This window comes from Tyto alba, unplaced genomic scaffold (assembly GCF_018691265.1).
Source record: "Tyto alba isolate M040663 unplaced genomic scaffold, T.alba_DEE_v4.0 Super-Scaffold_40, whole genome shotgun sequence".
Classification (NCBI taxonomy): Eukaryota; Metazoa; Chordata; class Aves; order Strigiformes; family Tytonidae; genus Tyto; species Tyto alba.
The window spans coordinates 25,188,377-25,202,928 of NW_024881316.1; the positions used below are offsets into that span (position 1 = coordinate 25,188,377).

Below are 14,552 nucleotides of genomic sequence, written 5' to 3' on the forward strand. Positions count from 1 at the left end.
CAGCTCTGAAGTTTAAACACCTCTGGGAAGTGCTTGTGCTGGGAGAGGAGGCTGAGTTAAAGTCTGAAGGTAAGGACTAACTTACACATTTTTTTCTTAAAGTGTTTGAGCTACTTTGAAATTTATTAGGGTACTTGTTGGGGTAATGTAAATTCTCTGCTATCTTTAGTTAGTGTGCTAGGTAGACTAAGCATGATTCAAAAGTTACTCACCAGCTGGAAGCTGCAGGACAGAGAAAGCAAGAGAAAGATGTTTTTTAACCAGTAAATGAATCCTGCAGTGCAGTTCAGAGCTGAGCAAGGCAGCCATTAAGCTGCTGAGGGGACAAAGTGTGGGAAGGCAAAGGTGAGTGGGAGAACAAAGTGCAAGCCTCTAGCACTGTGGAGGTTTCTGCTGGGTTTGAGCAGAAAAGTTGGCCCATTTGGTATGCTGGACTTTGCTCCCAGCGGTAGAGCTAAAGGGTGCTTCACAGTAAATGCAGATAATGCTGTTTCTGAGAGGCCATCCCATCTTAAAAGGTTCTTGCATTGTTGAGAAGCATCCTCGGAGAAATTCAGGACAGGTGTGCCATTAAGGCTTCACTAGGAAATAGAATGGAAATAATGGAGTTCAGACAAAAGCAGTAAAAACATTTGTACATAGACAAATTTTGTGTTGAGGTTTTTGCTAAATGTTAATAGAGGCTAAAGGTAGTACGTGCAAGATGTGGTTACTTATTTGGCTGCAGCATAAATTCTTGTCATGAACCAATTCTTCAGCAGTGTCTGGGCTAGTGTAGCATTTGGTGATGCATTTTTGCTATGGGAATCAGGAATTGCTTAGGTAAAATTAATGTTTTCCATATATATAATATAGATATAATAAATAATAAAGGTTTTCCATATCTGCTCTCCCTAGGCCATAGGAGTCTTTGGTCACTTGTACCTTTTGCAAGAATCAATTTCTTCAGCAGGAGCAGTCAAACATATCCTTTTAGAAGCAAGCAATAACAAGTCAGACTATGAGACTGCTTGCAAGCCGAGTGGTTCATATGACTATCATGCTGTGTCTTTAGCAGCAATATCTGTTAAGATTATTTTTTGCCCTTCCACTGGTATGGGCTGGCTGAGGCATGATAGCAAGTTTCTCTGGCAATTGTACAGCTTTTAACAGGTCAGTAATTTGTGGAGCATTTGATGTTTTACTTCCACAAGAATTTATAAACCCATATAGCTTCCATAACTGCCCAGTAGCATGACATACTCCAAATGCATTTTGAGAATCAGCATAAATATTTACAGTCTTTTCTTTGGCCAGCTGATAGACCTTTGTTAATGGAATTAATTCAGCTGCTTGTGCATTCAGCTGCAGACTGAGTGGTGAAGCCTTCACTACTCCATTCATAGTAGTTGTTCAATACCCCATTAACCTGGCTGCTACTCAGACAATACGAGGACCTGCCAACAAATAGTTCCAGATTAGGATTTAGAAATGGCACATCTGTTAAACAGTCTTGAGTCTTTTCACCTTCATGGGTGGTTACTACACAGTCATGATGTGGAGCTCCTTCCCCAGATGAAGGGAGTAGAGTAGCAGAGTTCAGTGTGTTAGTTACCATCCCAGAGGCTATTCCTTGCTCTTCTTGTACAGACAAGGTAAATGGTTTACCATAGTCTGGCAGTTCCAGGGCAGGTGCAGCTTGTTTCAGAAGTTTGAATGTCTTTACCTTGTTTGTTTTCCAGTGAATGGGTTCTCCAGCATCTTGAGCAATAGTCAGGATCAGGGGGTTTGCCATTTCCTCAAAAGCAGCTATCCAGGGGTGGCAGAATCCTACAGCTCCTAAAAAGTCCTGCATTTGTTTTCAGTAACTGGTCAGGGAAGATTTTTTGAATGGTTTAATATGGTTTTTAAATAAACACTGCTTCTCTTGTTGGAGAATGTAACCCAGATATTCTACATCTCTCTTACAAAAATTGTAATTTATGTGGAGACACCCAGTGGCCCTTTTCAGCTACAGCAAACAGTAAGGAATGGGTGTCAGCTATACAAGATTCTTTGGCTACTAATAAATCATCAACCTATTGTATCAAAATTGGATTTTTTTTTTTTTTTTTTTTTTAAACACAGGACCCTGCAAATCTTTTACAAAAATTTTAGAAAAATAATGGTGGACTGAGCGAAGTCCTGAGGGAGCCTTGCCTATGTTAGTTGTACCTTTCCCCAAATAAATTCAAAAAGACATTGAATAGGTATACTGATTTAAGGTAGAAAAAGTTGTTCTGTCTCCAGTAAATTGAGGGTTATATCTGCCCAAGTTTAGGGAATCTCAAGTGTCAATAGACACATTGGAATGGGCAACTAAACTGAGCCCTCAGGGCAAGACTTGGGTCCAGATCCAGGCATGTGTGTGAGCTACATGTGTCGGGTCCCTGTATAGTCAGTGGAGATACATTCAGGGGATCTAAAGATTGAGGAGACTTTACCAAAAACCAAGAGGTTTTTTCTGTGTCAGAAGATTAAGACAATTAAAATCCACTTACAGCTGATGGAGTAGTTCTTAATCAAAAAAAAAATGAAGCTGAAGACAGGTTTTTATTCTCCATTTGTCATTGTTTGTCCCACATAATTTAATGCATATAGAATTTCTTGTTCATGTAAAATGATATCTAGGGATTTTTACTCCCTCTGCTTTTGTTCTGCAAACAATAGATAAATTTTCCAAGAGGATTAAGTTTCATATTCTTGGTATTGTGGTCTTTGGCTTTTTCAGTTAAAGGAAAATTCCTATTTACTGTAAATTTCTGCACAGTACAAATCGGATTCATGTGTGTTGAAATGATACAGATGCAATGTATCTGAGAAGCATGATAATGAAAGAGGCACTAATTAGCTGTTATAAACTACACAGATAAGCTGCACTGCCATACAGTGAAATCTAGTCACACAACCTGCAGAAACTAATAAAACCACTGTCTTAGAGACAAGTGTAGTTAGCAAGATCTATTTACACTTTAAGCCTGGAGGTGATAAACTTTTCCTTCATGTGTATTTGGATTATATTGTCTAAATTATGCCAAATATCCCTATTTATTGTAGTAACATGACTTAGTTCTTACCAGAATTTCTCAAGGGAGAACTCTCAATCTGATTGCGCTTTAAAATCAAGTTTTGGCAAAATATGTTCCAAACATACTTTAAGTACACTTACAAATAGCTGTGACTTGAAGAAAACACATCACTAGAGTGTACTGAAGCTGATTTGAATAGGAAATGTCATGTGGCTGCAAAGTGTGACAGATGTGATGTTGAAGCTTTGGCTTTTATCTCTGACAAAACTGGGGTTGTCTGTAAAATTATTTTTTAAATTGAGCACTCTAGTTTCTGAGTCATTAAGACATAATTAGGATACATATTTTTAAGCTTTTATTCTTCCAATCTGTAGCGTGTGATACTAACATATTTGTGAAGGGGGAATGCTAGTCCCATTTATTTTAGTAATTAGAGCAACAAAGCACAAAGAAATTAAGGCCTGGATTTGAAACACTTATACCCAAGTGCCAGCACAAATAGTTCAGGTGGTTGTCCCTACCTATGAAACAGCTCAATACAGACGTGCAGTCTCTGCCACACGCTATTGCTCATGGTGCAGGGAGAGGTGCTGTTACAGCAAGATGCTGCAGCATCCGAGGTGCCGGTCCCCTGGGCAAAAAGGTCCCTGGCGCTCTGGGGGATGCTTTGGGGGCCACTTGAAACCAATGAAGCCAGGTTCCAGATCTGGCTTTGAGGGACACCTCAAGCATGCTGTAAAGCAGCAAGGAAACAGTCAGTAGCCATTCAATAGGACCGCCAAGGAAGCTCAGCCTGTTTCATGGAATAAATGGAAAATTAACAATTAATTTGCCCCTACCCGAGGAAGGAATTGGATGGCAGGTGAAGCTGCAAAATGTGCTCCAACATCTACAGAAATTTCAGCCTACCAGTAAAATACATTTCCCTTTTCTAAATTTCATCTTCTCAGTGAGGATTATGGCAACAAGGTTAAGTGAGTAACTTCCCTGAGGATGTAGTAGGATTTTCAGTGGCTTTGTATGATTGTCTTAAAATGCAGTAAGATTCCTCCTGTAGCCTGGGACTCATACTACTTGTTTAAACATGTCTGTGTTTGCTTATAATCATAACAAACGTCTCTAGTAGCACTGGGGAAGGCTTAACAGATCTGCACATTTTTCCTAGCACAGTCTGTGTGGTATCACTTCTCCGTCACTCATTTTATGTTTTAAAACCAGATGATGTTTAAACTTCAACAGGCATAGTGAGACTAAAAGGCACTCTCGCCCCTCAAATTAATGGTACTTACACCAGTTTTATGAGACGCTGTTTTCTGCTTAATATTTTTCAGGGAACCAGGAGCTCAGAAGCATGTCAGGGAAGCCCAGGCTTACCTACTGTAATGGAAGGGGGCGAATGGAGCCCATACGGTGGTTGTTGGCAGCAGCTGGTGTGGAGGTCAGTTGACACTTGGTACAGTGTTCCAGACTGGTGTTTTCAGCTGGCCTCAGTAAGGAACAGTTTAACATGTGTGTGGAGGATAAACGCTTTGGAGGAGGGTGGCTAAATGAATTTGGCCACTGGCACTGCATGATTGTAACTACCTTGTTCAGTGGTTAATATTTGGGATGCAAACTCAGTGGAGCTTGGAATTTTTTAGAGTTAGTATGAGTTCCCTGAAGTAATTAATCATAATAGGTGAAAATGGGGATTTATTTAAAGGCCCCTAATTAACCTGAGTTTTCCATCTGTGCAAAAGCACCTTAACTCAGTCTTATTTAATTTGCAGTTACAACATGTATAAACAAGTGTTTCTGACTTACATGCCCTGGGGTGAAGTTAGAAATAGTTGATTTAACTTGCACTTCACTTGGCACTAGCTGCAACCTGTCTTTCTGCTGTAAATGTCTGTACTGTTTCCACCCACACTTAGGTTATTTCTGAATCAGTGCCTTGAGGTGGCCAGGCCCTCCTGCTCCTCCCCAGCTGTGAGGATGGTGGGGAATCCTCAGGATATCTGCAGTCACACAGTGCAGTTGAAGATCCGGCCCATTATCTTTTGCTTGGTTTGGCCATTCTGCATGTGGTTATGTGCAGTCACTTACAGAATAATGTTCGAATACAGCAATGTAACACTATTCTCTGCCCTTTTTCCAGTTTGAAGAAAGTTTTTTGGAAACAAAAGAGCAGTATGAAAAGTTAATAAAAGGTAAGAATCCCAACACCTGAGGCTTAGTCCCTCAAACAATTGCTCCAATTTAGCTAAGTTTATGGTTGAAAATTAGTTTATTTAAACCAGTGCAAACTTCTAGAATACTGAAATAGTAATTTTGAGTAACCTGTTCTTTCCAGTGCCAAACATCTCCTATAAGCTAAAAGCCATAACTTCTGTGACTGTGTTTATTGTAGTACATTAAACAAAGGTAGGAAACATTCCTATTTAATGCAACTTAATTATATATGCTGTTGAACTGTTAGCATGGTTCCTGGTACATTTTTGGTCCAGGGCACAAAGCATTCCCCGAATAAATTTCTAGGCATCATTTGGGAGTTGTCCCAGGCCAAGGGTCATTTCTGACGTATCATTTAGATGTGACCCCCATGCTCTATAGGCAGAGGGAGCTGAATAAAGTGAATGTGGCCTGTCTGTGCCAGCTGGTCTGAACTACTCTTGAGTTGACTAGTGTAGGGGTACCTGTATGCTGGTTCTGAACCCCAGTGAGATAAACCTCTAAATGAAAGGCTGACATGGCACCAAAATCCCCAGGAAAGCCAGTTTTTCTTCATGCTACGCTCTGAACACACTAGTGACAGTCCTAAGCAGGATAAGCCTGAGCCATAAAGCTTCCCCCAGTGAAAAAGCAGGGAGCCAGTAGGGAGACCTGTGGAAAGTCTGGCATGATCAAAGCAGCAGGTCACGAAGGCTTCATGTCAACCTTGTGAGTGAGACCAGTTCCCAGCCACTGCCCTTAGTATTTGGCCGGATGAAATCCAGCAGTGAACCCCTCTGCAGCCACTCTGGAAGGAGAAGACCTTGCTGCCGGAGTGGGGAAAGAGCTGGGACTGTGAGGAGCACTACAGTGTGCACCTGCCCTGCAGTTTACCTGCTGTGCAAGACATATGAGAGAAACCTCACAGCAGGCTGAACTTGCCAAGACATGCTAGGAGACTTGGAAGAGGACTCGGCTGATTCTGGCTGCTTGCTCAGAAAGGAAAAGCTGTCTTTAAAGAAATTCTGACAGGAGAACTAAAATGAAAAAAAAAAAAAAAAAAAATGGTAGCAAGAAAATTAGAATTAAGTTTTCAGGTCCAGACAGCTGGGAACCTGACAACATGGGAGAGTAGTGCAGTGTAAAGACACCAGTTATAGCTCTAAACATGATAGCTCAGGTACTGAAAGCCCAAATCTGAATTTTTTTCACAGGACTAATTAATCCAGACAGAGTGGTACAATCCTGGACACAGTGTCCAAACTTATCCACATCCAGAGAAAATAATTAAATGGTGATAAAAGGGTAGGGAAGTTTTATAAAGAAGGTCAAGGGCTTTTATGTGTATATATTGAGCTGAAGAGGGTGAGAACACAAAGAAAAAAGTGAGATTTAATAGGATGGGTTGGAGAAAGACCAATCAGTTAGCCATCCTGATAAAGGGACCTCTGGAATGCTGATAGTCATGCAGGCAGGACTGAACACGAATAACCCCACATTACCTATCCCTCTAACTTTTTTTTTTTCTCTCCCTACGGACATGTTTTTTGCCAGGGTATCCCGCATTTAGACTCTACCACATTTCTAGAATGGTCAAGGTGTGACTTTGGCCCATGCCAGCTGATGAGCTTCTAAGCAATGCCCCAGCAGTATCCAGGACGAAGACTGGGCCTGGGGCTGTTCCCAACAGGCAGCTTGCAGACAGACAGCTGTTTTGGAAGCCGAGAGAGTCAAACAGCACTGGCTGGGCCAGGGCTGTACCCCTTGGCCTGAGAGATTACTAGCTCGGGTCAGTCCGTGCAGCCACGTTGCCCAAGTTACTACTTGGCTAGCAACTTACAAGCTCTGCTGGTTGGTGACAAGTGGTAAGCCTAGATGATTGGGTTTTTAGGCATGCTCCACAGACCACCTTCTAACATCACAATCCAATCAGCAAAACAACTGGAAAACTGCTTTTAATCCTGCATATATATTCTGTGCAGTAGTTATATGAAGTGACTCTCACTGAAAGCGAGGAGAAGCAGTCCACTACTGACCATAAGAGAGAAATCCTTCTTTTCTGTAGATAAGAAACAAACCGTGCATTCAGTTCACTCACACTTGCTGCATCACTTTTTGTCAAGGGCCAGAAAGTCAGATTTTATTTTTCACTTCGCATATTTCTGCTGAAAAACACCCTTTCAGAGCTGTTAGTTTTCCCATTCCACTGTGTTTCTGTTGGAGAGATACCAAATAATATTTCTTCCTTAAGCTGCAGAGGTATGTTCTGGAAAGACATGAAGACATGTTATCTTTCTGTTTACAAGAAACAAATACAGGCTATTTGTTGCTGCAGAGAGAACTACTCTTTGAATTTAAACTCAAAATTAATAATGAGTGAAGAATGTTTTTATTAATTCTAGACTAACAAAGTATTTTAATAGCTCCATGGAGAAAAAAAGCAAACAGATGTGCCTGTTCAAATGAACCCTTATACGTGAAAGAAGGATGCACTGAACAGATTAAAATTGAGCAATTAAAATAAATTATTAACGTTGAACAATGCAAAGTGGCAGCCGCCTAGTTGGATTTTGGAATTTTGCTGTGATTTTAATAGGGAGGGATTGTTCTCTGGATGCCCTTAATGTTGCGTAATTGGAGGAGGGAGTATCTCCAAAGGCAGTAAATTACTCCAGCAGAAAACTGGTTTAGAAGAGACCAACTTTGCTCTGCTGAATCTGTCAGTTTAGCTCTCAGAGCTGCCTCACTGAAGGCTCAGCAAAATACTCCTACCAGCACCCAGAGAAAATGGGACTACAAAGATGTATCTAAATAGGCTTAAACTGTTGTGAAATGACAGTGAGTATAGGCCTGTAATGAAAATCTATGGGGATTCTCAAACTCTTGCCGCTGGAGTGACTGTGTAAAATTTACTTGAACAGCAACTCCTGTCACAGTCCCTGCCTCTAACTATGTAGCTTCACAATGTTTAAAGTGGCCTGACCTCTTTCCTTTATCAGTAGCTCAGTCTTGCTGCAGTACTATCCTTCTCCTTTTTTCTACTCATGTGTGTATGTCTCTGGCAGGGAACTGATCTGCATTCAAAATAATTTGATTTTTTTTTTTTTTTTTTAAAGTTCAGGTTTAACACAGATCTTTATTCTTCTCTGATCCCTTGGGTTGAAAGTGCTGGTTCAGGCTTTTTCTGCCAGCATGAGGCAGGGTCCAGAAGTGCAAAGGAGCAGGTGGTGCCAGCTCCCATCAGCCAGTGAAGATTTGGCAATGCTGTAAAACAAGGACCCAGCTGCACTGTGATGACCTTGCTACGAAAGTGTGATGCAGGCTGGTCAATATTTGATCTTTCCCACAATGTTAATTTACTGCATGGAAGTTTACAGTTAGGGCAAGACATCAATGAACTTCTACACTGCAAAAGAAATGTGTTCAGTCTCTTGGTCTCCTGTAAAGCTAGCAGCCTAAGAGGAACTAACAAGCTGTCCCTCAACTTTCCACCCTAGATGGATCCCTGATGTTCCAGCAAGTGCCCCTGGTTGAGATCGATGGGATGAAGATGGTGCAGACCAGAGCCATCCTCAGCTACATAGCAGAGAAATACAATCTCTATGGGAAAGACTTGAAGGAGAGAGCCCTGTACTGTAATACCTCCCTTCACTTAATGAGCAATCTGTTATGTGATAGCTTCATTATATATAACAAATTCAATCCTGTAAATCCAGTAGACATGCTAACACAATAAAAAGCAAGGACTCTAGACTTTGCTTAAGTTTTAACCACTGCTTCTGAAATGTTGCTGAACAGAAACAGGCTTCAATCCTTTTTTAAAATATTTATCTTTAGTTTATATTAATTTTGGCACAATGGTGATGATATTTAATTCTTATATGTTACCTTAGTTAATTGGAAAACAGATGAAATAACTTCTGTGCTCTTTTCTACTGTCTTCTCCCCAACAATAGGATTGACATGTATGTGGAAGGAATAACAGATCTGATGGAAACTATTTTGATGTTTCCTTTCTCTCCACCTGAGGCAAAGGAGAAAAATCTTGACTCAGTTAAGGAGAGGGCAACTAACAGGTACTTCCCAGTCTTTGAAAAGGTCAGTGACATTGAGGATGTGTCTATAAAACTTGTATTTACAATTATCAAAACGTTTCCCCAAAGTAAGAACATGTTTGTAGTGCAGATCACTTCCAAACCCACAGTTTTCCTGGCTATCTCAGAGAAGGGGAAATACAGCAGCATGTTTTCTCTATTTGTTGGCTTGTGTTGTCAGGGCTTTGGTATCTGAACATCTACAAAGCAAACAAAGCAATATATTCTCAGCTATACAGCAGAACTTTTCACTGAAGTAAAAGCAAGCACATATGATTTTTTCCTTGAGGGCATAGTTCCACACTTATATTTGTTTATAGCATATCTCTCTGCTATACTTAATTTCAGTTGGAACATTTTCATTAGAAGAATGCAAAAATCCCTTGTCAATAAATCAGGTAGAGGGATTGGGAGTACTTTAGTAAAACAACAGCCATAGATTTCTGCACATCCCACTTTCAAAAACAGCAAACCAAACCCATATGACTCAGGCATCTGGCAACATTTCTCACTTTTGAAACATTCATCTAGTTTTGATGGGAAACAGTAATAAAGGCTGAACATCCTAGTAGTTCTTATAACTGTAATAGCTTATTCTCAAAGGCATGAATTTTCTTTGGTTAGCGGTTGTAATTTTGCATTTCTAAGTTTGCTTCCTGGTATCAACATTGGATGTAACTTTAAATGAAATATCTAAATGGCAATTTTATAAATTCTTCAAGTTACTCTTTAGTTCCTCCATTATCCCTATTTCTATGACTGTTACTAGTCTAATTAAGCGTGTGGTTTTGTCCCTGTTCCCAGTGCCTATCATCATTCATCATTACTGAGTGACAAAAGTTTATAGTCTCTGTACTACAAGAGTTCAGATTTTTTTCCCAACAATGATGAAGTGATTTAGGTTCACAGCTTCCAGCTGAAATTCCACTCTGAAATTTCAGATATAATCACTGTTCAGCTCTACAGCTGTGCTGTGAAGTTTAGCTGCCAGGCATCATATGTCCCATTCTAATCCGCAGCCCACATTCTCTTGTGTTCTACAGGTTTTGAAACAACATGGTCAAGACTTTCTTGTGGGCAACAGGTTCAGCTGGGCAGATATTCAGCTAATTGAAGCCATTTTAGCAGTGGAGGAGAAAATCCCTGATGTGCTGTCGGGGTTTCCTCAGTTGCAGGTAATTTTGTTACTGAGTATGTCTGTATTCAGGAACTAGGGGGTAATCTCGAGGTCATCATCTCTCCATGCTATGTAAGTCAGGAGTGTCGGTTCTTTGAGGAACTGTTGCTATTGTATGTTTGCTTAACATCAAGCACAAGAGGGAATTGATTTAGTTGGTTTGTTGTAAGACACTGCTCCTGATTAACCCTGTTCAGGTATGCCTATCCTTCTTTCAATAGTATATGCCTCCTCAATGGAAATAATTTCATGTCATCCCAGGGAAATCACTGATCTGAGATGTCCTGTTTTCATTTTCCCCGCTTCCTGTCAGTAGATACTATCTAATACCAGTTAAAAAATTAAGTCTGAGATACAGGTTGACATGGTAGAATAAGGTACAGTATGCCATTTTCTGTACTGGCTGGTATTACAGTTTTGGGTTCCCAGTAACCTCACTTCACTTCTGCCTTCTACAGTATGACTAGAAACTCAAGCCTCAGCATTAAGCCACAGGTTTCTTTCAATAATCAACTTGATACAATCGAGGATGAATTCTCTGCCTTTGTGCCAAGTACAAAGGCTGAAATCAAGCAGAAGTGAGGCACTTGACCAGAAATCAGAAGCTTCCAGGCATGCAACATGCTACAGAGAACAGTTCGTGGGGCAGGCCTGGGGCAGGACCTGCAGGAGTCATTAAGAGTTGAGATACAGTGGATCCAAGTAGTCTGTGTCTTGAAAAAAGCAGATAGTGTTCAGTAGTTCTCCCATGTGCCTGTAACCATGGTAATAGGGCAGTGTAGGCAGTGAAAATTTGGGTTGAGGATGCAAGGCTTGAGGTCATGCTTCTTTGTGCTTACAAACTGTTGAGGGGTACACTCAAAGACTTTGGCTTTATTCCCATTAACAAAAGAAACAGTTCAGCATTAGACTATCACAGTTAGGTTTCTATCTGGAACTGATAAGGAAAAGGGATTTTTTTGTTTGTTTGTTTGTTTGTTTTTTTTTTTTTTAGTAACTATTTTTAATTTCTAAATCTCAACCCCAACAGTTTAAGCCTGAATTTAGTGTGACAGGATGAGGCACTTCAGCCACAAAGTGGGCAATAACGTGTCAGATTTTATCCCATATGCAGTTTTGCAGCCTCAGGTAATTCTTGCCTCTAGCTCCCATCTTCTAGCAAGGTATCTTAGCCACCAGGCATTGGCACAGTTCTGCTGAAGCCATGACTTGAATTATGGAGGGATTCCTTCACAGCCAGTGGGGAAACATTTCTAAAATTGGTGGTGACTTATTTCACAATTTTTACTTTTCTTGCTCCTTCTTGTATTTCCCTCTTATCCTTACAGTGCCTGTAAGAAAGAGGAAATTATGCTCAAATATCTGCCAGCAAGAGCTGACAGTCACTCTGTGAAGCTCCTCTCCCTTAGCCCTGATGTTAGAAGAGGTTCTTGTGTATCTAAGATTTCTCAGCTAACCGCAGGGTCTCCAGCTGCTTTCAATCTGCATCAGTGAGTCCTCTCTGACTGTACAGTGAGATGTCTCAGGATCCTTGACTCATTTGCCTTAACACAGGCATCTCTTGCCACCTGAGATGACCAACTCTTCCCTAATCCTAGTCCTGGCTTCCAGCCACTGCTCCAGAAGGGAACAGGTCTCCCTGAGGGGCTGTGTTATACCTGCCAGCCCTACGTCAATATTTTGGCTATCCTAGGCTACAACACAGTATGAGAAGCTTCTACTGGACAAATTAGTTGAGCCAAGGATAATTCCAGCCATTTCACATTCATCCATGCAATCCTAGAAAAGCTGGGACAGTGGGACAAGAGTGGCCATGCTAGATGTAAACAGAGCTCATATACTTACATCATGTAATAAAAATGTAAGTCATGTTAACATATATTGTGGTTTGCCCACACGGTAGTTTGCACCATCAGAACCATCAATGAAAAGAAAAAGGTCATGAGCTGGATTTGTATTTGTGCCTTCAAAACTATCCCCTGTCGCTCCCAGATATTGAATTCTTACCTTCAGTTTCTTTCAGGCAGCAAAGGTTTAGATATTGTCTGCTCCAGTACTGCCTTTATTGGTAAGAACAGGCTTTTTGCAGCAGCTGGGTCCTTCTCCTCTTGGACAGAAGGAGACTGAGTAGTGGCACGAGATTTGAGTGAACGTTAGGATCTCTTATAGCAGCAGGGGGAAGCAGTTGTTCGGTGCAAGGAGCACTGTCTGCTACTGGAGCAGCTGGAATTTCTCTCTTACTCTGCTGGTTTTATTTTTTAGGCTTTTAAAATAAGAATGAGCAATATGCCTACAATTAAGAAGTTCCTGCAGCCTGGCAGCCCAAGGAAACCCCCACCAGATGAATGTTATGTAGAAACCGTGTTGAAGATTTTTAAGAAATAAATGTCTTGCTACATTCAGTGAGACCCAAAATATTGGGGAAGAAAACAAACCAAAACAAACCCCAAACCAAAGGAAGTAAATTAGTATTGTTGTAGTTAAAACCAACGGTAAAAAACATGCCAAAACTGAAATAAAGCATTCTGATTACCCTGGTAATGTGGCAGCAGATTTGTCTTTATTGATATTTTGCTTGGCAAAACATGAAAACAAAGGAGTATGGAAGCAAAGAACTATTTGTGGGGTAGGGAATTTATTAATCTGGAAAAAGACCGATGCAGTGTTAGTTTTATCAGAATGTAACTTGTTGAAGAAAGTTTCTGGATGAAAATAGGCTTCAGAATAAGAGCTATGGAAGAGAAGAAGACTCACTCAATCACTTATCTTTTAAAGAAGTAGACTTGGTTCAAGAGCAGTTTTGGTGAGTAAGTACTTATGTTGCATTAGTTTTACGGCATTGTGTGAGTGAAACTTCTGATTTAGTTTTAGTTTCATCTGTTACCAAAGCCAAATCTCTTTGGTTTCTCACACTTCCCAGGTCTTGCCTAGGAACCAGCTCTTATGATGTTCCATTTTTTTCTTCCTCTACCTCTTTAACATGATTCTTCCAGGCACCTTAGTTCATTGTTCCAAATGCATTGGAGTCTGTGCACCTCTTCATGTGATGAACCTCTTCAAAGGATGGGGAGGGAAGAGCCAAATCCTCGAACAAAATGATCACTCGGGCTCAATATTTGCTCATGCTTCTTTCTGTGCATTCGTCTGCCGTTTTGGGAGGCTCTCAGCTGCTTCCTTAACCCCAGTTCCGGACACCAACAGCCAGATGCATCTTTGTCCTAGCAAAGCAAGAAGCACCAAGCTCCATTTCCTGGTTTTGAGGCCACATACACACCATTAAACTATTTTATTACCCAAAGCTGTGTAAACACATCCCAAGGACCTGGTGGAGCAGGGCCCTGGCATGGACTGACTGTGGCTGGGAGCCATCTGGGCGAGAGCAGTGGGCACAGACCGGTAGCCCACGAGCGAGCTGCTGTCAATTCAGTAACACCCACGGCGTCTTCCAGCACCTGCGCCCTGGCACTGCCTCGTCTTTGATATGATTTTCGGAGAACTCCAAAGGGCAAAACCTGAGCCTGAGCTACCGCGTGGCACAGAGTGAAATTCGGGCAACCTAGGGGTGCTGCTGCTTGGGCAGCAGTGTGGGGCACCACCCACCCTTGTGGCGATATCGGGGGACCAGTGACCCCAAGGTGGCCACATCTCCTCCCAGCAAGGCCTGTGTGCAATGGTGGAGGCCTTTCACAGACTGGCGATGGGGAAGGGAGGAGTGGGGCCACAGAGCAGCACAGGCTTCAGGGCTAGGACAGCTCAAGTGCACTAAAGGTGTAATAAAGTTCCATAAATTTCTCTTACCAGTCTCTCCTCATGCAGGTAAGCTCACTAATCATTTAGTAACTCATGCTTATTGTTTCTATCCTAAAAAACTATTATAGGTTTCTCAAAGGTAACTTTGGTCCAATGTGAGCAATGAAGAATATGCCATTTCCCCACATCTCCCCCATGCATCAGACTACATAAAGGACAATTAATTATTTATTTTTTGTTAGGATGCAACTAGGTGAAGTGGTGTTTTTAATGGAATATGCTCTGCCTCTTGTC

At 41.3% G+C, this 14,552-nt stretch overlaps 1 protein-coding gene across 1 annotated transcript; it reads left to right on the forward strand.

Annotated features, from left to right (window-relative positions):
- Window positions 1-13,049, forward strand: LOC104361415 (glutathione S-transferase). Its single transcript, XM_009967544.3, has 7 exons — window positions 1-69; window positions 4,379-4,485; window positions 5,185-5,236; window positions 8,735-8,867; window positions 9,194-9,335; window positions 10,375-10,506; window positions 12,771-13,049. The coding sequence occupies exons 2-7, from the start codon at window positions 4,399-4,401 to the stop codon at window positions 12,891-12,893; spliced, it is 669 nt and encodes a 222-aa protein (XP_009965846.2). The 5' UTR covers window positions 1-69; window positions 4,379-4,398; the 3' UTR covers window positions 12,894-13,049.
- Window positions 13,050-14,552: the final 1,503 nt, after the last annotated feature.